At 37.6% G+C, this 27,952-nt stretch overlaps 2 protein-coding genes and 1 pseudogene across 3 annotated transcripts in view; 2 read left to right on the top strand and 1 right to left on the bottom strand.

The window, feature by feature from the left end:
- The window catches only part of TMOD3 (tropomodulin 3), an 81,755-nt gene extending 57,412 nt beyond the window's left edge, over window positions 1–24,343 (top strand). The window contains exons 4-11 of one of the 2 annotated variants that reach the window (XR_004274869.1): window positions 607–729; window positions 2,168–2,257; window positions 6,681–6,811; window positions 9,257–9,364; window positions 12,997–13,140; window positions 15,038–15,182; window positions 21,044–22,992; window positions 23,415–24,343. Coding sequence is in view for 1 of the 2 variants with exons in the window: in XM_032297445.1 (XP_032153336.1) it covers window positions 607–729; window positions 2,168–2,257; window positions 6,681–6,811; window positions 9,257–9,364; window positions 12,997–13,140; window positions 15,038–15,182; window positions 21,044–21,078 (776 nt within the window). In the remaining variant the exon portion in view is untranslated. Of the gene's footprint in view, window positions 1–606; window positions 730–2,167; window positions 2,258–6,680; window positions 6,812–9,256; window positions 9,365–12,996; window positions 13,141–15,037; window positions 15,183–21,043 lie in introns of both variants that reach the window. The other variant, XM_032297445.1, reaches the window with a different exon arrangement.
- The window catches only part of LOC116564379 (RNA polymerase-associated protein LEO1-like), a 33,853-nt gene continuing 21,570 nt past the window's right edge, over window positions 15,670–27,952 (bottom strand). Inside the window, exon 8 of the mRNA XM_032297447.1 lies at window positions 15,670–17,623. Within this exon, the coding sequence (XP_032153338.1) occupies window positions 17,538–17,623 (86 nt within the window). The 3' untranslated portion in view covers window positions 15,670–17,537. The remainder of the gene's footprint in view (window positions 17,624–27,952) is intronic.
- Window positions 19,475–19,572, top strand: LOC116564628 (annotated as a pseudogene).

The following is a 27,952-nucleotide window of genomic DNA, read 5'->3' as shown; positions in this document are numbered from 1 at the left end:
TTCCCTTTATATTTTCAATCTTGCATAGAACATATGGTCATAAACATAATTTTCATATGATAAAGTCTTTAGGTTTCTAGAGTAACTAGTTTCTTAACAGCTAAGCCTGTTAGCGTACATTGAGGCTGAGTGGAATAATGACCAAAAATTTCTGAATACCACTCAGGACATAGAAATTTATTTGCAGTCAGAATTTGAATTTCTGGAATCATAATTGTCTTTGCCATCCCCCAAGTGACAGTAATAGTTTGTTGCTTAATAATAAGAAATTGGATTCTGTTTTTTTAAAAATCTCTTTGAAGTTTTATAGGTTTTTTGTTTACTTCTTTTGTTGATTGATTTGGTATTTGTAAAGCGACTCACAGTTACACTAAAAAGAGCCAATTTTTATATCCACAAATGAAAAATTTCTCAGTTGACCTTTTCTTTCCAACTTTTACAGCCAAAATATTACCCTGGAAACATAAAAATCTATGTCAGCGATAAAACAGAATTATTGATGATGTTCATCTTTAACTTAAGTTGTACATACTTCGGTTACAAGGATAAAATGGTAATGAGTTAATAGCAGTAGTAGTAGAATTAACAAAGTGCTTTATTTTACAGGGAAAATATTTATCCCCAAACAGAAACCTGTACAGACTTTTACAGAAGAAAAAGTATCTCTTGATCCAGAATTAGAAGAAGCTTTGACAAGTGCTTCAGATACAGAATTGTGTGACCTCGCAGGTATCACCTAAAACAAGTTAATTCGTGAACAAGTGTGTTTTGGAGAGGGGAAATACCAGCACATACCTATGTATACATTATACAGATGTTTGCTTTTCCTAGCAAGTGCTGTTGAATCAGTAACCACATATTTGGCTTTATATTTTACATGATAAAGCTGACATAAAGAATTTCATTACTCTCAATAGTGAAATGTTGATATTGAGAATGTATTATATTTTTTGACATCTTTTCCCATGTTGTCATATTTGAAAGTCTTTCTAAAATCTTTCATCAGCTGGTGCTCAGCTAGCAGCTGTCCCACCTGAGCATTGGAAAAGAGTCTTCAGAGTCATCTGTTGATGACCACTTTATCGGAAGACAGAGAGATGCGTAACTAGAAAGTAGATTGGAACAGTCAGTTCTGAGCTATAGTCATCACTTTCTCAACTTTTCTGAAGTATATATGAAGTACTCCAAACCTCTGATACTAAACAGTATAAAAGCTAGTCAAACTTGGTTTTGTTGACATTTTATTATCAATATTACTAATTTTCAAGAAATATATAACAATACCCTAAACCCTATTGTTGTCATTATTGCCAATTTCTTATCTAGACCAGTATCTTCCCCACCCTACCACATACAACCTATTTTCCTAGATAGAAAAGTGTGATGCATGGGGAGTTCTTCATAGTTAATAACCCCAAGACCTAGTAAGTTTGAATGTAGCGCTGATGGTTCTTTGGGAAGGACCTTGGAAAGGGACAAGTCAAGGTGTGCTGCCACAGCCAGAGCAGGAGTCTTATGGATTGAGGGACTGAGGACTGATACATCTGTAAATAGTACATTCATCAGAGTGTAATGAGCCAAGGGCATCCTCTGGCACCTGCCTTATTTATGCAAAAGGGCATCAAAAACTAAATCCAAATTTATTTTTCCTCCTAAGTGTCATTTTTGAAGGGTGCTCATATTCTTACATATAAAAACCTAATACTTTTAGTATTCTACTCTTAGCTAGAATCCAAATGTAAATGAATGACATGAGATTAACAAATATTAAAATATGAAGGTTAAGGTGAAAATCTGCTTTTTGTCACATTATGTTCCTAGAAAACTTGTGAAATTAATGAACAGCAAAAATAGATCATTTCCATTTTCTCTCTTGGCCACCAGATGGAGCTAAGGATAGATTTACGTTTAGGATCAGGCTGCCTCCAACTCTGAATTTGGAAATGTGGGGAAATATAACTTTAGAAATGAGGGGGAAAATAACAAGAGTATTGATTAGAATGAGATTTTAGGTGATTTTTACTCATTTTGTTCTTCTGTGTTTATGTGTGTGATCTGTAATTTATAGGAGAAGGTCCAGAGACTGTTAAAATTATTGATAGAAAATGTTTGTTGTAAAACTCTTCATGTTTAAAACAATAAAAACTTTCTTTTTCTATATTTATAGCTATTCTTGGGATGCACAATTTGATAACGAATACACAGTTCTGTAATATAGTGGGAAGTAGTAATGGCGTTGACCAAGAACATTTTTCAAGTGAGTACTTAAAATGGTTTGTGAATTCTAATCCTTTATTAAATATATTTTGTTTTTGCCTTGTGTCAGCTTCAGTATACACATACTAGTTGTTATATACATGTACTTGAAACCTGCCATTTCAGTTTGGTGGTACTGATCCAGAAAGCCATTGAAAATAGGGTATTAAATATTTTGTCCTTAATGTGTCAGCAAATGTAATAAAACCACTCTATGTCACTAATACTAAACAATATAAAAGCTATTCAAACTTGGTTTTGTTGATATTTTATTATCACTATTACTAATTTTCAAGAAATGTAACAATACTGACAAAGAAATTACATTATAAAATCAGATTCAGGAAAAACCACAAAACTGTTCAGCTCCTAAAACTTTCAGTCTGATGTGAAGTATTATATAGCCTAAAGCAGAGCTTTTCAGAAATTCATTTGTAGGGGCCAGGTGTGGTGGGTCATGCCTGTAATCCCGTTTTCTGAGACGGAGGCAGGAGGATTGTTTGAATCCAGGAGTTCAAGACCAGCATGGGAAATGTAGACCCCCATCTCTACAAAATTTTAAAAATTAGCTGGGCATGGTGGCACATGTCTCTAGTCTTAGCTACTTGGGAGGCTGACGTGGGAGAATGGCTTCAGCCCAGGAGATTGAGGCTGCGGTGAGCCATGATCATGATACTGCACTTTGAGCCTGGGGGACAGAACAAGATCCTGCCTGAAAAAAAAAATAAAAAATTCATTTATAGGGTATTCTTTTTGTTTTTAATTTCAGTTATTTTATTTTATTTTATTAGGGTATTCTTAAATTAGCAAGGTGATATATGCCTTTGTAGCACATTTAAGCAGTACATAAGTATATGTGGGAAGAAGTAAAAGTGTCTTCAGCCATCATGCCCTCTACTTCCCCAAACATCACCCTTTTAACAATTTGGTATATACCTTTCCAGACTTTGCACTGTTTATACTAACGTATACATGTTATAGGTAGTCTCTTGTTTTTTACAAAAATGGGATTATACTGTAAATATTTATTGCAACTTAATTTTTTAATAGTAGTTCTATTCGCTAAATTATTATTATTACTATTATTATTATTTGAGATGGAGTCTCACTCTGTCACCCAGTCTGAAGTGCAGTGGCACCATCTTGGCTCACTGCAACTTCTGCCTCCCAGATTCAAGCATTTCTCCTGTCTCACCCTCCTGAGTAGTTGGGATTACAGGTGTGCGCCCCCACTCCTGGCTAGCTTTTTTTTTGTATTTTTAGTATTTTAGTATTTTGTATTTTGGTTTCGCTGTGTTGGCCAGACTGGTCTCAAACTCCTGACCTCAGGCAATCTGCCTACCTCAGCCTTCCAAAGTGCTGAGATTACAGGTGTGAGCCACTGCACCCGGCTAACTAAATGTTTTTGAATGCTTACTGTGGGCCATGTTCTGAGCACAGCTCTTGGATGTGGAGTACTATCATTAGCCCTCACAACAGTTCTATGAAATAGATATTATTATCTTTAATTTGCATGTGAGGAAGCTGAGATTTTGAAATAATTAAGTAACCTCAATATTTTACACAGTCAGTGGTAAGGATTTTAACCCATGTTATGTAGTGTATCCCTTAGCAATGGACCATATTTTCTAGTTAGTATGTATACATCTACCTCATACAGACAAGTGTATAACATTCTATTTTACGGTGCTTTGTAATTTGGCCATCCTCCTTCTCATTTTTAAGTTTTTATTGCAGAAATGTTCATACATACATAAGAGATAATAATATACTCATTACCCAGCTTCAGCTGTTTTTAACATTTGCCAGCCTTGTTTCATTCATCTTCTGTCTCCCTCCCTAACCCTTCTACTTTTTTTCCCTGAAGCATTTTAAAGCAAATCCTGTTCATTGGTATTACATCACCTATAAATATTTTCATATGTTTTTCTCACAAATAAAGGGTTTTTTTAAATGTAATCATGATGCCATATTGTTAAAAATTAATAGTATTTTCTTCACATCATCTAATAACCAGTCTGTGTCCAGATTTCCTCTATTCTGTCAAAAATGTCATTTCGTGATTGGCTCAAAAAAGGTTACACACTGCATTTGGTTGGTTGTCTTTTTAGTCTCCCTTAATTTCTTAACAGTTCTCCTCAACCTCTTTCCTTTTTTTTTTTTTTTTTTCCCATGCCATTTATTTTTTAAGAAACCGGGTTATTTGTCATAGAATTTTCCACATTCTGGATTTGGCTGATTTCAACCTTATAGTATCATTTTGTGTTTTTCTATCACCTATGTTTCTGTAAGCTGTTAGGTCTAGTGGCTTGATGAGATGCAGGTGCAGGTCCCTTTTGGCAATGATGCTTCATGGGTGGTGGTATCATATTAAGACACTTATCAAGTCTGATCCCTCCTCTTTGGGGGAATGAGACTGATCAGTGGGTTCAGATGTAGGCAGCCTGATCCTTCCATTTTAAGCTACCCATGAACTTTTTGCTTAATAATTTCTGCATCCCGTTGACTGGATTCATTATTTCATTAAGGGGCAAGGCTCTTGAGATTTGTTTCCCCACTCCACAGGATGTGGTTTTTGGTTTTATAAAATTAGAACTCAATTCAATTTTGCATTCAGTGAGGAAGTTCTTCCTTAGCTATCTTGAAGACTGCCTTGCCGAACTTAAGTGAGAGGGAGTCCACTCTCTGTTGTTTAGCAGAGCTCCATTAGGAAGCTTTTCCTAGTCTTGAACCAAGTTCTGCTTCTTGGCAATCTGTACTTGTTCTAATCCAGTCTTTCAGAACAGCACTAAATTTATCTCTTCTTGACTTCTACAGGATAACTCTGAAAACAGCTAGCATACCTTCTTTTAATATGTACTTCTCCAGACTAAATATATTCAGATCTTTCACCTGACCTCAGGAAAGTAATTTTCAATCCTTCATCTAAGTTGATCTCCTCAAGATGCTGTGTGAGTGTGTGTGTGTGTGTGTGTGTGTGTGTCTCTGTGTGTGTGTGTGTCTGTGTGTGTGTATCTGAAAGTAACAAGATAGTCTTAGATGGAATTTATTGGATAATCAGTGCACCGTGTCTCAAGATGAGCTTTGCTCCTAAAATCTAGAGGAAGGCAGGAAGGAAAAAAGCCAAATAGTAGTCCATTTTGAACCCAGTCAGTCTTTCCACGTCAGTTGCTCTTACTTTTTTGTGGTCATTCACCAGTTTGTGAGCTTTTGTTGTCTTTGAATTGAATGACCACAAAAAAGTAATGTTTTCCCCAAAAAATCTATCCATAAAAGTTTACCTTTTATAGGTGTTCATAGACCTCCACACACATGCATCGGAGCACAGTGATCTCATTAAAGAGCTCAAGGATTTCAGGTCCTCTGTTTTTCAACTTTGAAGCATCATATTCCTGTTATGTGTGGGTAGCTAAGGTAAAGATTGGGGAGTGAGAATGAGGGAAGGCAATAAATTTTGGAGCTTCTGTCTCAGTAGCTCTTCTGTGTACCTTTACCTCCTCTCCCTCTCCACTCCTTATTCCTACCTTTCTTCCTATTCCTTCTTTCTTGCAGACAGTTCTCCCTGTTTTCTCACTGTAGAGTACTCTCCATGGGAGGAAGAGGTAATGCGCACTTCCATTACCTTATTCTTCTCATTTAGGCTATATTGCTTTAAGTCAGTGATTCTTACTGCCTTTATGCCAATTATCAGTCAAATCTCAGAGAAATGATGAGATGCTAGATTTTATCATGCTAATACTTTATCTTAAATATTGCTAAAAAAACAAATGGCATCAACTTGTGCTATTAAATATATTTGAGTGGTAAAAATATCTTGCAATATACTAAGACAATGAAAATACTCATTTTTGAAGACTAATACATGGCAAAAAAATGAAATGCTGAACATGTTTGGTATTTATATTCAGTAAAATTTTATTTGGATCCTTAAATATGTGTCAAGGCCATTCGTAGTGAATCATGCCTGTAATCCCAGCACTTTGGGAGGCCAAGGTGGACCAGATCACTTGAGACCAGGAGTTCAAGACCAGCCTGGCCAATATGATGAAACCCCAACTCTCCTAAAAATACAAAAATTAGCCAGGCATGGTGGCAAGCACCTGTAGTCCCAGCTACTCGAGAGGCTGAGGCAGGAGAATCACTTGAACATGGGAGGCAGAAGTTGCAGTGAGCCAACATTGCACCATTGCACTCCAGCCTGGGCGACAGAGCAAGACTCCATCTCAAAAAAAAGTTAAATAAATAAATAAATGTGTGTCAACACATAAAGGATCTTTTAGGAATTGTGAGGATGGAACTTTTAAATCTGTTCTGTTGAATAAATATGTGTGTGTGAGAGAGAGAGAGAAAGCAATGTTACCAAGTCAATATCTGCATCCACTATAATAGTTATCAACTGCTCCTCTTTTCATGTATCACTGCAGATGTGGTCAAAGGTGAAAAGATTCTTCCAGTATTTGATGAGCCCCCAAATCCAACCAACGTGGAAGAGAGTTTGAAGAGAATTAAAGAAAATGATGCTCATCTTGTTGAAGTTAATTTGAATAATATAAAGGTAAGTGTGTTAATCAGAGTGGTTTTGAACCTAGGATGAGAGCTGGGCAGCTGATAAAATAGTCTAATTCTTTCTACTTTAAAGTTTTTGCTCCTACTAGTATGCCATCATAGGTTTCTTCATATTTTAGCTATTAAAGTATTATGGTATAGTATTTTCTAACTTGCTTTTTGAAGGGTTTTTCATCTAAAAATGTAAACCCTACAGACTGTTAGAATAAATCTCTCTGGTTTTCTAAATACTACCCACTTCTACGAACATTTGGTCTCTTGGGTGTTGCTTTTTTTTTTTTTCATTTTCTGAGACTGAGTTTTGCTCTTGTTGCCCAGGCTGGAGTACAGTGGCGTGATCTCGGCTCACCGCAACCTCCACCTCCCGGGTTCAAGCGATTCTTCTGCTTCAGCCTCCCGAGTAGCTGGGATTATAGGCATGTGCCACCACGCCCAGCTAATTTTGTTTTTTCAGTAGAGACGGCGTTTCTCCGTGTTGGTCAGGCTGATCTCAAACTCCCAACTTCAGGTGATCCATCCACCTCAGCCTCCCAAAGTGCTGGGATTACAGGCGTGAGCCACCGTGTCCAGCGGGTCTTGCTTTTTTAAAGTTTGGTTCCTTAGCCAGGTATGGTGGTGCATGCCTGTAATCCCAGCTACTCAGGAGACTAAGGCTGGAGGATGACTTGAGCCCAAAAGTTTGAGACCAGCCTAGGCAACATAATGAGACCTGCCACTGCCCCATCTCAAAAAATAAAATAAAACTTAATTTTTTGAGGTAAAATTCTCCCTTTTAGTGTACAGATCTATGGTTTTTGACAGGTACATACAATTTCGTACAACCACCATTACAGTCAAGATATAGAATGTATCTGTCACCACAGAAGTTCTCTCATACCCCTTTGTAGTCATTCTCTGCCCCCAGCTCTAGCCCTTGACAACCACTAACCTATTTTCTTTCCCTATCATTTTGCCTTCTCCAGAATGTCATATAAATAGAATCCTATAGTATCACATTTTGGGTCTGGCTTCTTAATGTAATGCATTTGAGATTCATCCACGGTAAATGTGTCAAATATGCTGCAGTTTGTTTGTCTGTTCATCAGTTCGTAGACATATGGGTTCTTTCCATTTTGGGATAGTTATGAGTACAGTCACTATATACTTTCACACACAGGTTTTTGTGTGAACATGTTTTAAATTCTCTTGAGTAAACTAGGAATAGGCTTTCTGGGTTCTTAATTTGAGTTTTAAATAATGCAACTCTTCCTTGGAGTATAAGGAAAGAAGAAATTAGTTAGGAGGGCATAGGGGTAATTAATTACCAAAGAGTAAACTCAGGTAATCTCTTAGATATAGCTATTGTGTAATAGCTTCATTATAAATTCCTCATTTTAAAACTTGATTTTTTTTCTAATTGGGGGAACAAGGGGAGGAGAGCATCTGGAAATCACATGAGCCTAGGGAAGAAGACCTCTATGCTACTCTAGGGAGTGATCCTTCCTATGAGTAAAAGAAGGAAAGCTTCAAAGAAACCTTATATTCTTAGTTGATTATGAAATTTTTTTTTTTTTTTTTTTTTAGTCAGAGTCTCACTCTTGCCCAGGCTGGATTGCACTGGCTTGATCTTGGCTCATTGCAACCTCTGCCCCACCCCAGATTCAAGTGATTCTTGTGTCTCAGCTTCCTGGATAGCTGGGATTACAGGCGCTCACCACCACACCCAGCTAATTTTTGTATTTTTAGTAGAGATGGAGTTTCACCATGTTGGCCAGGCTGGTTTTGAATTCCTGACCTCAAATGGTGCACCTGCCTCAGCCTCCAAGTGCTGGGATTACAGGCGTGAGCCACTGTACCCGGCCTATTTTTATTTTTTTAATTTGGTCCCTGTGTATCTCCTTCTCTAAATAAACAGTAATGATCTGAAAACAACCAGACTAGAGGGAATTGAAGTCTTGGATACTACAGAGAGAAATCAGCACCTTCAATAACTTTATTTTCTCTTCTTCAAGTAGTGTGGGGTTCATCTCTCTTAGTACTTTGTAGCTTAAACTAAGTGACTGAGAACTGTCTATCTGCCTCAGGAATCATACTCATGAGAGATGGATTCCTGCATCTCTCTCCTTGTAGAAAAGTAAATCCACTTTTAATTTCATATAAAAGGAATAATGAAAAGTGAGAACAGTGAGAATTTTTTTTTAAACCTAAGTGCTAGAGAAATGGTGACATGTGCTCTGCTGAGTCAGTAGTTTATGCAAATACTCCATCATAGAGAAGTCAGATAAATATGGAGGAAGCTGCATTATTTGTTTTCATTTGTAGACTACTCTTACGTGTTTGTATAATTTCTGAATACATTTTAAAGCAAAAAATAAATACAGATGTACTTGATTAATGGAAACTAGATATAACGAAAATTGAAATGTAATGATGTTTTATATTATTGTCTTTCAAGAATATCCCAATTCCAACCCTAAAAGATTTTGCAAAGGCTTTGGAAACCAACACACATGTGAAATGTTTCAGTCTTGCAGCCACCCGGAGCAATGACCCTGTTGCTGCTGTAAGTAAGCTACTATTGAGAATATCAAAATTATGACATAGCCAGGATGTGTTACAGTGGTGATTTTTATGAACAAGATTTACTCCTTTTTTATAGTTGATGTTTTAGCTCACTATTAGGCAGTATATTAGTTACCACCTTATTGTGTTTATTTTTTCCTGTATTTCCTTCCTATGATTTTTTTTTTCCTTTTTTTCCCTCTCCCAGCTTCCCTTTCCTTCCTATGAATTTTTTAAAACATAAATGGAATCATGTAGTAATGTAGTATATGTTGTTCTGCAACTTGATTTTTCACTCTATGGTTTATCTTTAAATTTTTGTTGTATCAATACATAAGGATCTACCACTTTTTATTTTAACATCTGCAGAGGATTCCATTTATGGAATCCTCTAGTGGTGGATTTCTGTTGAATGCTTTTGCTGTGTCTCTTGAGATGATCATATGGTTTTTATCCTGCATTCTGGCATGACTTTTATATGTTGAACCAACCTTTCATTCCTGAGATAAATCCCACTTGATCATGGTATAAACCTTTGGTTTCACTTGGCTTTGAGGATATCACTCTCTTGGGGGCTCCCCTTACCTCAGTGGACATTTCTTCTCATAGCCCTGTGCTGGTTCCTCCACATCTCCTCAACCTCTAAATACTGTATTGGCCCAGAACTTGGTCCTTCTTTTCTCTGTGTACACTGACTTCCTGGGTGATCTCAGAAATACACATATTATTTCCATGTACTTGCTAATGACTCCCAGAATTATCTACAGTTTATACCTCTCTCCTGAACCCCGTATTCCTGTCCAGCTACCTCCTCAGCAGTTTTACTTGGATGTCTAATGGACATTTTACTTGTAAGTTCCTAACCAAACTCCTGACTTCCATCCTGTGCCTGCTTTTCTGTGCTCTTCTCTATCTTACTAAATGCACTTTCAGTCTTTCATTGCTCAGGCAAAAAAAAAGAAAAAAAATAATGGAATCATTCTTGACATCTCTTTCTTACAACCTTAAACATACCTTTAGTCCTATCTTCAAAATATTTCAGAATCCAACCACTTCTCACCATTTTCACAACTGCGACCGTGATCCAAGCCACCATCTTTTCCCACCTGAATTATTGCAACAGCCTCCTAATTGGATTACCTTCATCTGTTTTACCTTCCCCAAATCAATTCTTTACATAGCACCAAGAGTGATTCTTTTAAAACTTAATTTATCTCATTCCTATTTGCAGAATCCTCTCGCAGCTTCCCATCTCACTGAGAGTAAAAATCAAACTATTTTTTTTTCCACTTAGATTTCAGAGGAAAATAAAAATATTTCAATGGTCCTGTAAGGCTTCACATAAGTGGACCTCATCTCCTTTACTTGCCCTTTATTTCATTCTACTCTAGCCATATAACCTTCTTGTACTTCCTCAAACATGCCATGTGGACTCCCAAATCAGGGCCTGTACACTTGTTCCTTCTGCCTTGAACTTTCTTCCTAAAATAATCCCCAAAGCTTCACCTTATCACTTTGACTCTTTGCTCAGGTGTCACCTTCTAGGTGACTTTTCCTGGTAATTCTATGTAAAATAGAAACCCCACTCCCACCCCTAATATTCCCCATCTACCCTATTGTGCCTTTTTTCTTTTTACTCTCTAACATTGTGCTTTGCTTACTGTTATTATCTGTATCCCTCCCCAACTAGAATGAACGGTCTGCCAGGCAGGGACCAATATGTCTTATTTCTGAATCTCTAGAACAGTGCTAATCAAATAATAGACCATCATTAATATTTGAATAAATGTATGGATAAGGGATTTGTTCCAGGTCACATAGCTAGTTGTTGCTAATATAAAGTACATGTATGTAGATATCAGCCACAGTTTTTTCTAGTATCTCCTGTTTCCTTTCCTTTAAGCTTGGCCTTACCCATATCTTCTGTAGTTTAATCTTGCTTTCGATCCCTCTAAGGGGCTGTTTTATATAAACTCATGCTCATTTTTCTTTCCTCTTCTTTCCCTCCTTTCTTCCTTCTCTCTTCCTGCCTCTCTTTCTCTTTCGTTCCCAGTCTCCCTCCTCTTTCTTTTTTCACTTGTAGGCTTCTGCTAATTAATCATAATGGTATTTATTAAGCACTGAGTCAAATGTCTTAACACTGTACCATATCCTGTGAGAAATGAAACAGAAGCAGATTGAACACATACCATTTACGTACTTGAGGAATTTAATATTTCCTTAGCCTCTTCTTCTCAGTGGCCTTTGTGCTCTTCTGGTTCTGATTATCTATGTTCCTTTCTGGCTTTCTGCCTTGACCATTGCTTTTCGCCTCTGTCTTGGAAATTAGTACATAATTTACCCTCATTTTGGCTTCACATTATCCAGCTACAGCAAGACCCAAATAAGATGTTCCAGGGACATTGATGAAGTCGGTCTAACACAGAAACTGAAAAAATGAGAGAGATAGAAAGAAGCATGAAATAGGGAATGAGGAGTAGAGATTGTCACCAATAGGGAATTACATGTGACCAAAAAAATCTAAGGATCATGACAGGGTACATATGAAAAGTATGTACAGGCCAGGTGCAGTGGCTCATACCTATAATCCAGCACTTTGGGAGTCCGAGGTGGGTGGATTGCTTCAGCCCAGGAGTTCAAGATCAGCCTGGGCAACATGGTGAAACCCCATCTCTACAAAAAATACAAAACTTAGCCCGGATGGTGGCACACAACTGTAGTCTCAGCTACTCAGGAGGCTAAGGTAGGAGGATCAGTTGAGCCCAGGAGGCAGAGGTTGCAGTGAGCTGTGATCATGCCACTGTACTCCGGCCTGGGTGACAGGGTGAGACCCTGTCTCAGAAAGAAAGAAAAAGAAAAGTAGATACAGTCATCCATGGGTTCAACCAACTTAAGATCAAAAATGGAAAAAAAATTCCATGGATTTCCAAAAGTAAAACCTGAATTTGCTATATGCCAGGTACTGTGTTGAATCCATGAGAATGAAGTGATGTGTAGGCATTGTATTTGATATTTTTGTTTGTTTTTGTTTTTGAGACCAGGTCTCACTTTGTTGCCCAAGCTAGAGTGCAGTGGCACGATCCCAGCTCACTGCAACCTCTACCTCCCAGATTCCAGCAGTTTTCCTGTCTCAGCCTCCCAAGTAGTGGGACTACAGGCATGTGCCACCATGCCTGGCTAATTTTTTTGTATTTTTAGTAAAGCCGGGGTTTCACTATGTTGGTCAGGCTGTGATCCTGACCTTGTGATCCGCCTGCCTCAGCCTCCCAAAGTGCTGGGATTATACGCATGAGCCACCACACCTGGCCTGTATTAGGTATTTTAAGTAATCTAGAGATAATGTAAATTATACAGGAAGATATATACAGGTTATATACAAATACTATGCCATTTCATATAAGGCATTTGAGCATCTGAAGATTTTGATATCTGTGGTGGTCCTGGAACCAAACCCCAATGAATACTGAGGGACAGCTGTACATTTGAGAGCTGTGGGGTACTGTATGAAACTGAAACAACTAATGACAAACATTAAGGCAGTTATGTTAATTAATGTATTTGTTTATGGCATGTACAATATGTAGTAGGTACTATATCAAATTTTAATCTCTCAATATTTTCTTTAATTTCTAGGCTTTTGCAGAAATGCTGAAAGTGAACAAAACTTTGAAGAGCTTAAATGTGGAGTCTAACTTTATCACAGGAACTGGGATTCTAGCACTGATTGATGCCTTAAGAGATAATGAAACCCTGGCAGAGCTCAAGATTGACAATCAGGTCAATGTTCTACAACAGTAACTTCGAGAAAACTACAGCCCACACTGCTATGTAGGGCTTGGCAACTCAGGATGGGGATGGGAGAATGGCTGTCAGGGATTCCTGTTGGAAGATGGTGGGCTGAAAAGAGAGGACATTTGGGGTATCTAGAATATTAACTTAATGTGTATAATGGTGTATACAATGTAAAGGTGTATACTCTCCCTAGATCATTTTAAGAGAATTTAGATGGCTACCCAGTTTGAACTGAGAGGACTCTTCCATGTGACTTAGTCTGCCTTCCAGTTTTTCAGCTCTGTGCTGGCAAGGTCCACATTGTAGGCTTTTTGTAAGTAAGAGGCAGAGAGATACATGTTAGAAATGTTTCCATTCAGAGTAGCTATTAATTTTTTTATTAGAAAAAATAACTGCAGTTATTTGAAAAAATATTTGGTAAATATCTCCTTCAGTCCTTCTAAGTAAATAAATTATATAAACTATGTAGGTAGAAAAAAGGATTATGTCTTAAAATTTAACCCCATGCTTCTTAATCCATGTTGTAAATTTTTATTGAGATATAATTATATACAGTAAGGGTATACAGTTAAATGCTTTTTAGTATATTTGTAGAGTTTTTTTTTTTTTTTTTTGAGACGGAGTTTCGCTCTTGTTACCCAGGCTGGAGTGCAATGGCACGATCTCGGCTCACCGCAACCTCGGCCTCCTGGGTTCAGGCAATTCTCCTGCCTTAGCCTCCTGAGCAGCTGGGATTACAGGCACGCGCCACCACGCCCAGCTAATTTTTTGTATTTTTAGTAGAGACGGGGTTTCACCATGTTGACCAAGATGGTCTCGATCTCTTGACCTCGTGATCCACCCGCCTCGGCCTCCCAAAGTGCTGGGATTACAGGCTTGAGCCACCGCGCCCGGCCTTATTTGTAGAGTTTTGCAGCCATTACCACTAATTCCAGAACGTTTTCATTACCCCAAAAAGAAACCCTATCCCCATTAGCAGTCGTACCCCTTTCACCAGGCTCTGGCAATCACTTATCTACTTTCTGTTTCTTAGGATTTCTGGACAGCTTATATCTGTAGAATCAAACAATCTGTGATCTTTTTGTGACTGGCTTCTTTCACCTAGTATAATGTTCTGGAGGTTCATCTGTATTGTAATATACTCAGTACCTCATTCTTTTATGACTGAATAATATTCTATTTCATTTGGCATATGTCCACTTATGGGCCACTAGAAATAATGCTGCTGTGAACATTCCTTACAAACTCTTGTATGGACATAGATTTTCATTTCTCTTCAGTATATAGCTAGGAGTGTAATTGCTGGGTCATATGGTAACTCTGTGTTTAACTTTTAAGCAGCAGCCAGTTTTCCATCGTAGCTCCACCATTTTACCTTCCTCCCAGCAATGTCTCCATTTTTCTACATTCTTGCCAACACTTGTTATTATCTATCTTTTTTATTATACTTATCCTAGTGGGTATGAAGTGATATCTCATTATAGTAATTCACACTTTTTTGATGTCTATATGATCATATTACTGAACTTAAGTTTATTTTGTGTGTGGAGGGTGTGTGTGTGTGTGTGTGTGTGTGTGTGTGTGTGTGTGTGTGTGAAATATAGTTCCACTGAGGTTGTGGTGATGATTGGGTCAATGGGTAAAATCAGCTTCCTGTGACAAACATTTCGTAGCTTTAAGTAACCAGTTTTCTACAACAAACAAACAATTTGTTCTCAGTTACAAAGCAGTCCTTGGAACTACTGAACTATGTATATGTTGTAGGAATTGGGAACATTTAAAGAGATCAACAGAATCGGCATGTGCCTGAATGTCTTAATTTACCTTGAAAAGTATTTTGATCTAGTTTATTAATATTGTTCTTTTTTTCTAATTATTCCAGAGGCAGCAGTTGGGGACAGCTGTAGAATTGGAAATGGCCAAGATGCTTGAAGAAAATACAAATATCCTTAAATTTGGATATCAGTTTACACAGCAGGGACCACGAACCAGGGCAGCTAATGCTATAACAAAAAACAATGACTTAGGTAAGACATAGTATCATAGGTAAGACATAGACAGTATCAATCAAGTTTCTGAATTCTTTCATAAGCTAATGTATTGAGAGAACTTCTTTCCCTTTTAAGAATAAATTTTAACAGAGAAGTTATTTGGCCTTTGTTTCTACAATCTGCATGGTCCTTTTTTTTTTTTCTTTTTTTTTTTTTTTTTTTTTTTTTGAGACGGAGTTTCGCTCTTGTTACCCAGGCTGGAGTGCAATGGCGCGATCTCGGCTCACCGCAACCTCCGCCTCCCGGGTTCAGGCAATTCTCCTGCCTCAGCCTCCTGAGTAGCTGGGATTACAGACACACACCACCATGCCCAGCTAATTTTTTGTATTTTTAGTAGAGACGGGGTTTCACCATGTTGACCAGGATGGTCTCGATCTCTTGACCTTGTGATCCACCCGCCTCGGCCTCCCAAAGTGCTGGGATTACAGGCTTGAGCCACCGCGCCCGGCCTTGCATGGTCCTTTTTATACTGATTGAATTCAAGTTCAATTTAAGTAAGGTTGTAGTGATGATTGGGTTAATGGGTAAAACCAGCCTCTGTGACAAACATATTTCATAGTTTTAAATGACCAGGTTTCTACAACAAGCAAACAGTTTGTTCTCAGTTACAAATCAGTCCTTGGAACTATTGAAACAAAGATTGCAACATTACAGGAAAGTTTTTTGCCCTTTTAATCAAACAGACCTAGACAGAAAGTCAATTTTATATAATAGAATATGAACTATAGAAATATATAAAATAGAGAATAATTGTAGTTCTTACCCAGGTTTTATAATCTGGTATGTAGGTGTTTGCTAGTCTTCCTAACAGGACTGTTGTGGAACTATCTTCTCACTGCATACATCTAGGTCAGTAATCTCTCATTCTATGTTTTCTATTTAATTGCTTGAGGCTTGTGGCTTGCATTTGAAATAGACTGTCCAGCCAAAGCTGAATTAAAAAATATGGTGCTTAGAATTTTATTTCTACATGTTACCAAAAGTTGACTATTTTAAATTTAGGATGTTTGCCATTGAAGTATTTTTAGAGATGTCTTTTAGACAAGAAGTAAAAGAAAACTCAAAAGGAGTGATATTTCAAAATGTTGTCATTCTCTTAAGCTTCAGCCATATTTGAGTTTGCATTCTGTAAAAGTTTCTGGAGCAGGAAAAAAATAGCACTTCATTCCTTTAATCCAGATCACTGTGGAAAGTATTAGCTCAGACCCTTTCTGTCCTTTATAAAATGACAGTGGTTCTCCAGAGGAGATTTTAGCTGCTAGCTTTTGAAAAGAGAAAATTGGTGTGTTTTGGTATATTGTTGATTCCAGATGTAGTTTGCAAAGTCATGCTAATTGTTTTAGTATTGCTTCACTAGTTAGCTTCTGTTTTTTCCTTCCAGCCTTTAATTTTGCTTCTTAGAGCGGTGTTTTAAGAGAACTTCATAAAGAAGTGCTAGCTAGACTTCATAAATAATTGGAGAACTTTAAAAACACATAGGTTCTTGGCTTAAAATGGCTTTTTTCACCCCCAAAAAATGGTTGACCAGGGCCTTGGGACCATCACATAACCCTACTTTGATGGATAATGAAGCTGAGTACTCTGTTGAATGTTTACTGTGTTGTCATTAGTGCGCTGTGCAACCACAAGGTATAGATACTATTGTTCTCCTATAGTACAGGATAAGTGGAGACTCAAAGAAGTTAACTAACTTGCCAAAAAACACACTACACAAAACTGACAGAGCGTATTTCCTTAGAGGTTCTGATTTAGTCTGTGATGGGATTTGGGTTGTAGGCATTTCCCACTCAGAAACCCTGGCCTGTTTCTCCAGTGTTGAGTGGATATTTGAGTTTCTGAGTTCATCATTGTTATATATCTTAAGCAGGTTTGCCCATATGTCCTCTACTTATCACAGCATTTGTCACATTTTTTAAATTGCCTTTTACTCAAAAAATTAGTTATATGTAATAGTCTTACTTACAAAGACTATATGCTTTTTGAGGGCAGGGACCATGTTGTTGGCAGGAGCCATGTCCAACTATTGAATCCCAACACTGTTAAAACCATGCCTGATACACAATAGGTACTTAAGAAAACTGGATTAAGTGAATAAATAAGTAGTAAAATATGGACTTTCTGACAGTTACAATTCACTGGTATCTAAATAACCATAAAGTAAGCCAGAAGTGTGCTCCATTTTTCCTTTCCTTGGAAACTACCTTAACAAATCCCAGAATCCCACGAATGAATTTATAGACCCAACCAGCTCTGTTATGTAACCTCCCTCCAGGAGGCAGGTGATTCTAGCAGCTGTCCTTCCAGGAGCTTTACAGAAAATGTCCATAAATGTCATGGCAGGGGCACCAGCCTTTGCAAGGCTTCAGCAGTTGTGCTTTTCTGTGAATCCTGTTTTGGTAGGCACTTTGCCTGCATTTCTGTAAGAAAAGACATGTCCAGTGTTAGAGTGAGGGAGATTTGGGCAAATGCAAGAGGAAGAGAAGGTTGTGTTGAAGAAGCTGTGTTCTGACAAGCAGAATCGAGAGAAAGCAAGCAGCTTTGTGCTGGAAACTCTCTAGACTCACCTTATGCTGTTTCATTCTGATCCAGACTAGATTTTCAGATGTGGGTCTCAGGTATGAAATGATAATAAGCATATTCCTGGATAGGGCAATTATGGATAAAAGCTCAAATTTGAGAGCCAGCAATTTAAGAGTATGCTGATGACAGACTGCAGATCTTAAGAACTGACTCTCAATAGCATGATGCTGACTCCAGAATAAACTTTCAGTGAGTATTTGTTGTTTAAAGCTAACATTTAAAAAGTTGTATCAGGCCAGGTGTGGTAGCTCACGCCTGTAATCCCAGCACTTTGGGAGGCTGAGGCGGGTGGATCACCTGAAGTCAGGAGTTCAAGACCAGTCTGACCAACATGAAGAAAACCCGTCTCTACTAAAAATACAAAAATTAGCTGGGCGTGGTGGCACAGGCTTGCAGTCCCAGCTACTTGGGAGGCTGAGGCAGGAGAATCGGTTGAACCTGGGAGGCGGAGGTTGCAGTGAGCCAAGATTGCGCCACTGCACTCCAGCCTGGGAGACAGAGCAAGACTCTGTCTTAAAAAAAACAAAAAACTTGTATCAGCAGATTTAAGAAAGACTGTTGGTACTGTCGGTAGAATACACTAAAATTATATGATAAAGAACTTGGATTTATTTGGATTGTTTGCAGGCGGCATTTGAGAGCCATTAGAGGCCACTGAATAAATGATTAAGATACTTTTTTAAAAAATTGCCCTTATTGTTCTTTTATAGTTAGAAAATGAGGTTAGTTAGGACATTCAAAATTAACTAATGATGACCTGTTGACAACTTATATCAGTGTAATGTGTTTGGGAAAGAAATTGGACCAGATCCAAAGAATCGTTAGTAGGGCAAAAATTATAAGCCTGCCATCTAGAGGATGATCTGAGGAATTGCTGGAAGGTAACAAGTGAGCACCAGATGGGAAAGAGGAGTGAGAAATGACCCGTTGCCCCGTTGTTCTCTGCTGTGCACACAGTGGCAGCAGCCTCTCATTCTTCCACTCAGCTGAATTTTTCTTCAGTTGTATACTCTGACTTCTGCCTAATAGATAAAGATGGAAAGCCTGAAGACTAGGTTTTCTGACATACTGGTCCCAGCAGCCTCAAAAGAGATAATCAAAGAACAAAACCTGAAACTTGTACAGAATCTCTTAGAAATACAGTTCTTTTTCACCTTGTAGATGGGCCTCTATCAGATATTCATGTTCTGATTTTGATAACATCATTCCTTCTCTCATTGTTTTCTTAGTCTCAGCTATTCGTTGAAATAATTCTGCCTACTCTCCATCTCTTCAGCTAAGAAGTGTCACAGCTATAAGAGCAAAGAGGTTCTATGGTATACATGCAATATTCTATTTACCTTTGAGTCTCACATTACTATCTTTATACTAGCTAACTACATATTCCATTTTCTAGACCTTTTTTGTTTGTTGCACTCTGTCCTATAGATCTTTTTATAACATGCATTATTTTAGCATCTGAAGTAGTATGCCAATAACATCCAAACCCTGCTGCAATTCAGAATTTTCTTTGAAATTTCTACTCTAAATATTTATCTGAAGTTTCCCTTTCAGACATTTCTATATTTTTCAAAGATCTATATACATGATTTGATATTTGAGGACTCCTCTCCATTTAATTTTTTTCTTAATATTTCAGTGTACACGTGAACTACTTATTTGTTAGTGTGGATTAAAATTAGTTCCTTGCTTTGACAGCACATACTAAAATTGGAATGATACAGAGAAGATTAGCATGGCCCCTTGCAAGGATGACACACACATTTATGAAACAATCCCTATTCTTATCAAGTTCTGGCAAAAAAATAAATAAATGATAAAACAAAGCTAGAGTCAGGCAAACTTTATTAGATAAGTATTAAAATGTTCATGGGAACCCGATACTTTAGTCCTTCTGGTTTTATTTCAAGTGAGCACCCAGCTTATGGCTGAACAAGATTTATACACTTCATCCGAACATATGGTCTTATCTATTAAAGGCTGACAAACAAAAGCCAGCGGTCAGAATAGCACAAGAGCAGGGTGTCTATGGCTTGGCCTGGACACCAGGTGCACCTGTTGGCTTCTAGTTTCTCTGTCAAACAGCCAGTTTAGGCCAAAATACATACTACAGAAGTGACAGAGCCATGATTCACTCTATTTGTCACTGACTCTGGAACCTGTGGTTTTTGTCCTGTCTAGGAACTGGCCACAATGCTGAGAGCCCTGAATGGGTGGCACTCAATGAATGTTCTCTAGTGGCTGATAGGTGAGAATGCAGGTAGCAAGATCTGAAGTTGAAGACCTTGTTCTGCTACCAGAGAGCACCCCTGAGTAGTTTGGTGTCACCAGTCCAGGAAGAGGCTGGTAGTCTCAGATACATACATGTACCATTCTTTGCTGCATCAGCTGAGCTAGTTGGCTGGCCACTTAGGCAGCAAAGTTTATGGTAGCCAGAAGTGACTGCATCATATTACCAGGGCCTGAAATTTTCATTACTTTGCATTTGTTGTTTTGTTAGACCTTGGACTGGTTTATCTTACAGGAGACAAGAGAAGGAAAATTCAGAAAGCAGTAGCAAATCACTTACCTATAAAAATGTCAAAAATGTTTTTGGTATATTCTTTGACAGCCTAAGGAAATACATTGTAATGTCTAATCAGGAGAGCATGCAAATAGTTACTTTCACTGTGTTCTAACCCCAGCTGCCTGAATTTCACTTCAGAATTTAACACACTAATTTATTAGCTGCTTTTTCAAACCTAAGTATATACTTTTTCAGTAAACAAATGACTTGGGCTGGGCGCAATGGCTTACACCTGTAATCCCAGCACTTTGGGATGCTGAGGCAGGCAGATCACTTGAGCCCAAGAGTCCGAGACCAGCCTGGGAAAGATAGTGAGAACTCGCCTCTATTTTATTAGCAAAATAAATTACAAAGTTAAAAATAAAAACAAATGACTTATAGATGATTGGTGACCATTCTGTTTTAGATTTCTAGCACTGCTGCTGTGTAAGCACAGCTATGAGTCAGTGAGCCTTAGGGCATGTAGTTCTTGTTTTGAAACCCATCCATTCTCAACAAGTAAATGACAGTGGTGAATGATGTGAAGTAGATTTTGTCTTTTTTAACTTAATGGTCATGTGAACTGGAAATTGACATTTCAATTTTGTAAAGCTTATAACTGGATTATACAGAAACTTGCTTGTTACAAGCAAGTTACCATTGTAAAAACTAATAGGGATTTCTAACGTACTTTCTTTTATTTTTCTCATAGTGCGTAAGAGACGAGTTGAAGGAGACCACCAGTAAGTCTGCCAAGGTATAATCTTTGGAAGACTTCAGAAGATCACCAAGGGCTCATGTTGGTGACATCAGATGTAAAATTTTCCTGGGTAGAAGGGAAAAGACTGGAAAAATATTTTTAGTGACATGCATTTTTTTTTTGTTTGTTTAAGTTGTTATTAGTTTCAAATTGTAAAATCAATAATAAGGTGATATTTTAATATTCTGAAACATTTCTACTTTCTGCTAAAATCAATTTTAATTTAGCTTAATTGAATGATTGATGATGAATATTGGGCAAAAAAATATAATTGTAAAAAATTTTACAAGTCATTTGTGTAGAATAATTTGAACATTGTGAGGACCAATCTTTTTAAATCAACAGGGATATTGCTGGTATCAGAATTGCTATTGCTTCATTTAGATATAAAATGCATAACAGCTTTCTCGTGACCTGGAGACTTTTCCATTTTTTAAAATACATGAACTTGGCAACAGTGTGATTTTTCTTTATTAAGAGAACAAAATGCCAGAATTCTTAAATGGTTGACTCAAAATCTGGTCATTTGTGTAGGAGCTAAAGCAGGTCTCCAGGGAGAGGTGATGGTCATCTGTGCATTTCAGGTTCCTGCACTTGTCTGATGTGACGCAGTAACACCCAGGTTTTCTTAAAACAAAGTCGTCAGCTTTACCAGGTTACATACTTTGTTTAAAAGCATAGTGAGGTCTAAGTTCATTCCAGTGTTTCATTTTAATAATGTGGGCATTATTAAATTTTTGTGAAAGCTAATGGTAAAAAGCACCTGAGTACAAAAGCTGTTTTCCTCCCCATAAAAAAAGGCATACAGCCAACTCTTAGTTATTTAGGGTAAGAGAAAAAAGAAAACTGTTAAGCAGTGAAATCAAAGATAATAAATATGATGGAATTCCAGTATAAGGCACTTGCAAAACAGTCATTTAAACTGATGGTTACTGTAAGTCATTTAGAAGCTGACATGTATGTAAATTACTTGGTGTTACATAGTATCCTAAGAAGTATATGCAGTGCAGAATTGCATAAATAGTATTTAATCACTTCTACAAATCTTCCAACCAAGAAGGAAAACTGCTGTTCTTCATAAATCTGATTTTTAGTATATATCCTTTCATCTTATACTTTTATCCATATTTATAAAAGTCATTTCTATAATAAAAGCGGTCTTTCTTGGTCAAAGTATTAAAGTGAACAATTGAATAGAGTACTGTGGTCGGGAAAATGATTTGAGACTGCAGAGCTGATGCTGGGTAGAGGGTTTGGACTTGTATTCGTGTCCTGTCTCAGAGCAGCCCCTGGAGCAGGAGGTGGCAGAGGCATTTATAGCTGCAGAAAACAGGAAGGAATGGAGGTAACCCTGGCCTCAAAATTTAGGCCTGGCTCTATCATTTACAGAGATTTTTCTGAAGGGAAGAATCTCATTTCTGAGGGTGAGGGCAGGGTGGCTGTCATTATTATTTTTTTTTTAACTTTTTGGGCTGGGTGCAGTGGCTCACTCCTGTAATCCCAGCACTTTGGGAAGCCAAGGTGGAGCTCGAGACCAGCCTAACCAACTTGATGAAACCCCGTCTCTACTAAAAATCAAAAAATTAGCTGGGTGTGGTAGTGTGCGCCTGTAATCCCAGCTACTCAGGAGGCTGAGGCAGGAGAATCGCTTGAACCTGGGGGATGGAGGTTGCAGTGAGCTGAGATCGCACCTCTACACTGCAGCCTGGGCGACAGAGCAAGACCCTGCCTCAAAAAAAACAAAAAATCTTTCTGAAATTGAATTGCAGTATGTCTGCTACTTTGGCTTGGGCTGGACAGTTTCTCTAATGAACCAGGTGGCTTCATGTGTGCTATGGTAATAAGCCTTCTTAACAGGCTAAGCTTCACTCATAAGAACTGTGGTGTGTTTCTTTGGTTTTGTTTTGTTTTTTAAATCACTATCCAATGTTTTATAGGGGTCAAAGATTAACTTTGCACTATTCTCTTTCAGTTAAAGGCCACTGATATCTTTCCAAGTTAGCAAGGCTCACTTGCTTGCTTTCTTGCCTCCCTTCCTCCATCCCTCTCCCTTCCTACCTTCTCTATTTCCCTTTTTCTCTCCCTCCCTCCTTTCTTCTCCCTTCTTTTTTTTTTTTTTTTTTTTTTCATATGCAGCTTTTGGATTGTACTTGATTTTATAGAGACTGCACAGTTCCAACAAGATTGGGAGTCAGGCATGGAGCAGGCATCTCAGGCTACCAGAAAGAATTGGTCACGTAGACTTTCAGTCAGGCATCCTCGTTTGCATTGTCCTGTAAGTCAATTGATTGATAAATAGTTAGCTCCCCCTTCGTCTCTTAAGTTTTTGTTTTGTTTTGTTTTTAATATAGGTAGGTGGGACTCTACCTAGAATTTTGTATCATACTTATTATGGGTAATATCTTTTTCATTTATTATTTATCAAAGTATGAAGTTGAGTGTTTTGCTTGTGCCATTTCAGTTTTGCATTAAAATAGTTCATTGTATAACTGAAAGAAAGGATTTCTTCATAAGTAACATTAAATATTAACAGTCATCCAATTGAATATAGAAAATTTTTCAAAAATTAAGGGATAAAAATTGTGCTTACTTCAATCTTTAAAAATCTGGCACCTCTTAGTAACTTTCAGTATTTCTAAATTGCTCTAAAATTTTATAATAAATAGATTAGGATTTTGCAATAGTCAATTTTTAAGGCAAAAGTTTTCTGAGACCTTAGGTTTTGTAGTCTAACCAGCTTATCTGGTTATATAAAAGAATATTCTCTGCATTTTTAAATTGCTATATTTAAAAAAGCTTTTTATTACTCATTTTATAAAATGTTATATTCATATTTGTCTGAATTTTTCCAGTATGCCTACATGAAATTGTATGTTTTAAAAACTCAGTGACAAATATTAATACTACTAAAATGGATTTTGGTGCTATATTCTTGTAGCTAAAGCCTAGTAGAAGTCTCAAGAATAGCTAAAATACACTTTCAAAGGTTGCCTGTCATTTAAAAGACCAAATAAGAATGTTGTATTAAATTAATTAGTGGATGGTTAGAGACTTCAAGGAGAGTTAGCTTGGTCATTTAATTGAGACTTCATGTTATTTGAATGAAATAACCCACATCCTTGCCTTTTATAAGAGGTGCACTCTGGGGAAGTTATGTGTGAATAGAATTCTATAAATTGTTTTCCAGCTCACTGAGTATCTGATGTGTTTTCATTCAAAAAGAGGATTCCATGATATAATAAAATTATTTTTTAAAAAGTTTTGATAAAATGTTACTCATGTCATCATATTGTACATTATATTTAACTCTTACTGTCATTAAAATAAGATGAAAGCATTTATGGAATTTTTTTAAATCTTACATTTTAGGGTCTGTGTTCCCAGGGCTGCCTCACTTTTTCCATGTAAAACCAGGAACCACTGTTAACCTCCCAGCAGATCCAAGGATCAAACTTTCTCTGGAGTCCATAGCCAGTACTATCCAACTTCACTCATTCTACAGTGCTACTGCACTTTGAATGTATTGACCCATGGAACCCAAGAGAAGCAAACATGGATGCACTAGTGACGACTCAGGTTGCTGCTGTCAGTTAAGGGCTGTGAGTTCTTGGGGTCTAAGTATCTGTAAAATTATCCTTTTCATCAGCTCTCACTGATCATTAATGTTTCTGGATATTTCTTACCCTAAAATTTGCTTACCAACAAATCAAAGAAACTCTTCACTAATTATTTTTAAATTGAGAAAATACTATTCAGAGGCAAAGGTTTTTATATTCTTTTTTGAAACCGAGTCTCGCTGTGTTGCCCAGGCTGAAGTGTAGTGGCACGATCTAGGCTCACTGCAACTTCCGCCTCCCAGGTTCAAATGATTCTCCTGCCTCAGCCTCCCGAGTAGCTATGGTTACAGGCACCTGCCACCATGCCTGGCTAATTTTGGTATTTTTTAGTAGTGACAGGGTTTTACCATGCCGGCCAGGCTGATCTCAAACTGACCTCAGGTTATCTGCCCGCCTGAGCCTCCCAAAGTGCTGGGATTATAGGCGTGAGCCACTGCACCTTGCCTTATTCTTATATTTCAATTTGGTCATTCGTATGTCTACAGATTGAGCATCGCTAATTGAAAACTTTTTGAGTGCTAACATAGTGCTCAAAGGAAATGCTTATTGGAGTCTTTTGAATTTTAAATTTTCAGATTAGAGATGCTGAACTGTATAATGCCTTGAATTCCAAAATCCAAAATAATTTGAAATCTCAAATACTTATGGTCCCAGCATTTTGGATAAGGGATACTCAACCTGTATTGATTTTTCTCTACTGTAATACATTTTTATAAGTTCTTCCCTATAACAATTGAATGAAATAGAAATTTAATAATAAAACATATATTTTATTAATTTTAAACTCTGTCTTGTAGACTGCTCATTCAGAAAGGTCAACCTAGATTTCCTAGATAACTCCTAGGAAAAAAGACATGGCTAAGTAAACTATTATAAGCCATAACAAAGTATTTTGGAAAGACTTCATTAACATATAAAGAATTTTGGCCAAGCACTGTGGCTTAAGCCTGTAATCCTAGCACTTTGGAAGGTGAGGCGGACAGATCACTTGAGCTCAGGGGTTTGAGACCAACCTGGGCAACATGGCGAAACCCCATCTCTACAAAAAATACAAAAATTAGCTGGGCGTGATGGTGCATGCCTGTAGTCCCATCTACTCGGAAGAGTGAGGCAGCAGAACTGCATGAGGTTTCAGTAAGCTGAGATCATGCCACTGCACTCCAGCCTGGGTAAGGGAGTGAAACCCTGTCTCAGGGAAAAAAAAAAAAAAAAAAAAGAACCTGTAGTCCTAGCACTTTGGGAGACCACGCAGGGAGGATTACTTGAGCCCAGGAGTTTGAGACCAACCTGGGCAATATAGCAAGACCCCATCTTTACAAAAAAATTTAAAAATTAGCCAGGCACATGTAGTGCCAGCTACTTGGGAGACTTAAGTGGGAGAATCGCTTGAGCCTGGGAGGTTGAAGCTGCAGTGAGCTTTGATAATGCCATTGTATTCCAGCCTGGGTAACATAGTGAGACTGTCTCAAAAAAAAAATGTTTTTCTTTTTTTTTGTTGTTGTTGTTGTTTTTGTTTTTTACTTAGGACACCTGCTCTAGAGGCTAGATAAAAATAGATTGTAATGGCCAGGCACAGTGGCTCATACCTGTAATCCCTGCACTTTGGAGGCTGAGGCGGGTGGATTACTTGAGGTCAGGACCAGCCTGGTCAACATGGCGAAACACCATCTCTACTACAAATACAAAAAATTAGCTGGGCGTGATGGTGCGCACCTGTAATCCCAGCTACTCAGGAGGCTGAGACAGGAGAATTGCTCGAACCTGGGAGACAGGTTGCATTAAGTCGAGATCATGCCATTGCACTCCAGCCTGGGTGACAGAGTAAGACTCCATCTCAAAATAAAAAATAAAAAAATAGTAAGAAACCACCAGCAGTATTTTGCTAATATAGCTGTAACAAGTTATTACATTTTTAAGATAATCAGACACCTCTTAGAGTCTACATATATGAGGTTTTACTTTCTTTTCTACAGTTTGTTTTACTTGATACAAAGCAAGTAATTGGCCTACAACTTTTCAGATATTATGGTCTATACATTTGGAGAGTAAGGTTTAAGAATGAATTATTGGTGCTTCTTGGTGGGTATATATAGCAGCTTTTAGAAGTTTAAATTTCACCTATACTCATAAAGATAAGCTTTTGATTCAGTGGTTTCAAATTTTTAGATCAATCCGTTTAAGAGTTGTTTTTTAAAATACGTATACACATACAGCATAAAAACATTTGTAATTTCAAATAAATGTCTTTTCAGTTTTTTGGATGAATTTTACTTGGTTTTAGTTACATTTAAAAGCTTAAAAATTAACTTTGTAACAATAATTTGAACATCATTGAATAATTTGTCACACGAAATCACTTATTTCTATTTTTTCTAATGCTAAAATATCCAACATTGTAATAGCCTTTTTTTCCCATTTTTATAATATAAAAAACAATAAATTTTAACATCAATATTTAAATAATACAAAAATATTATCAACCAAATTCATAACAGCACAGTGAAGTTTCTTTTGAAGACTACGTACTAGAAGCATTTAAAACTTAACCAAGGCCGGGCGCGGTGGCTCAAGCCTGTAATCCCAGCACTTTGGGAGGCAGAGGCGGGTGGATCACGAGGTCAAGAGATCGAGACCATCCTGGTCAACATGGTGAAACCCCTTCTCTACTAAAAATATAAAAAATTAGCTGGGCATGGTGGCGTGTGCCTGTAATCCCAGCTACTCAGGAGGCTGAGGCAGGAGAATTGCCTGAACCCGGGAGGCGGAGGTTGCGGTGAGCCGAGATCGCGCCATTGCACTCCAGCCTGGGTAACAAGAGCGAAACTCCGTCTCAAAAAAAAAAATAAATAAAAATAAAACTTAACCAATATATAATGGGATAAATCGTTTCAATAAAGTTTAGCAAATGTTCTGTAGACTTGGACTTTTTGAAAAAGCACATAATCCCTTTAGTTCCTAAGTTCTAAAATTCATTACTTAAATCCTTCTTCAAGAACAAGTTTATCAATTTCCCTGAGTTACTCATTCCTACCTGTTACGGACTGAATGTTTGTATCCATACCTCCCCACCCGAAATTCACATGTTGAAGCCCTAACCCCCAATGTGATGGTATTTGGAGATGGGGCCTTTGGAAAGTAATTAAGGCTAGATGGGTCACAAGGTTGGGCCCCTTATGATGGTATTTGTGTTTTTATACGAAGAGACAGGAGACTCTCTCCACTATATGAAGATACAGCAAAATGC

This window comes from Sapajus apella, unplaced genomic scaffold (assembly GCF_009761245.1).
Source record: "Sapajus apella isolate SASKATOON/1434 unplaced genomic scaffold, GSC_monkey_1.0 scaffold37, whole genome shotgun sequence".
Taxonomy (NCBI): Eukaryota; Metazoa; Chordata; class Mammalia; order Primates; family Cebidae; genus Sapajus; species Sapajus apella.
This window is presented reverse-complemented; position numbering and strand designations above follow the sequence as displayed.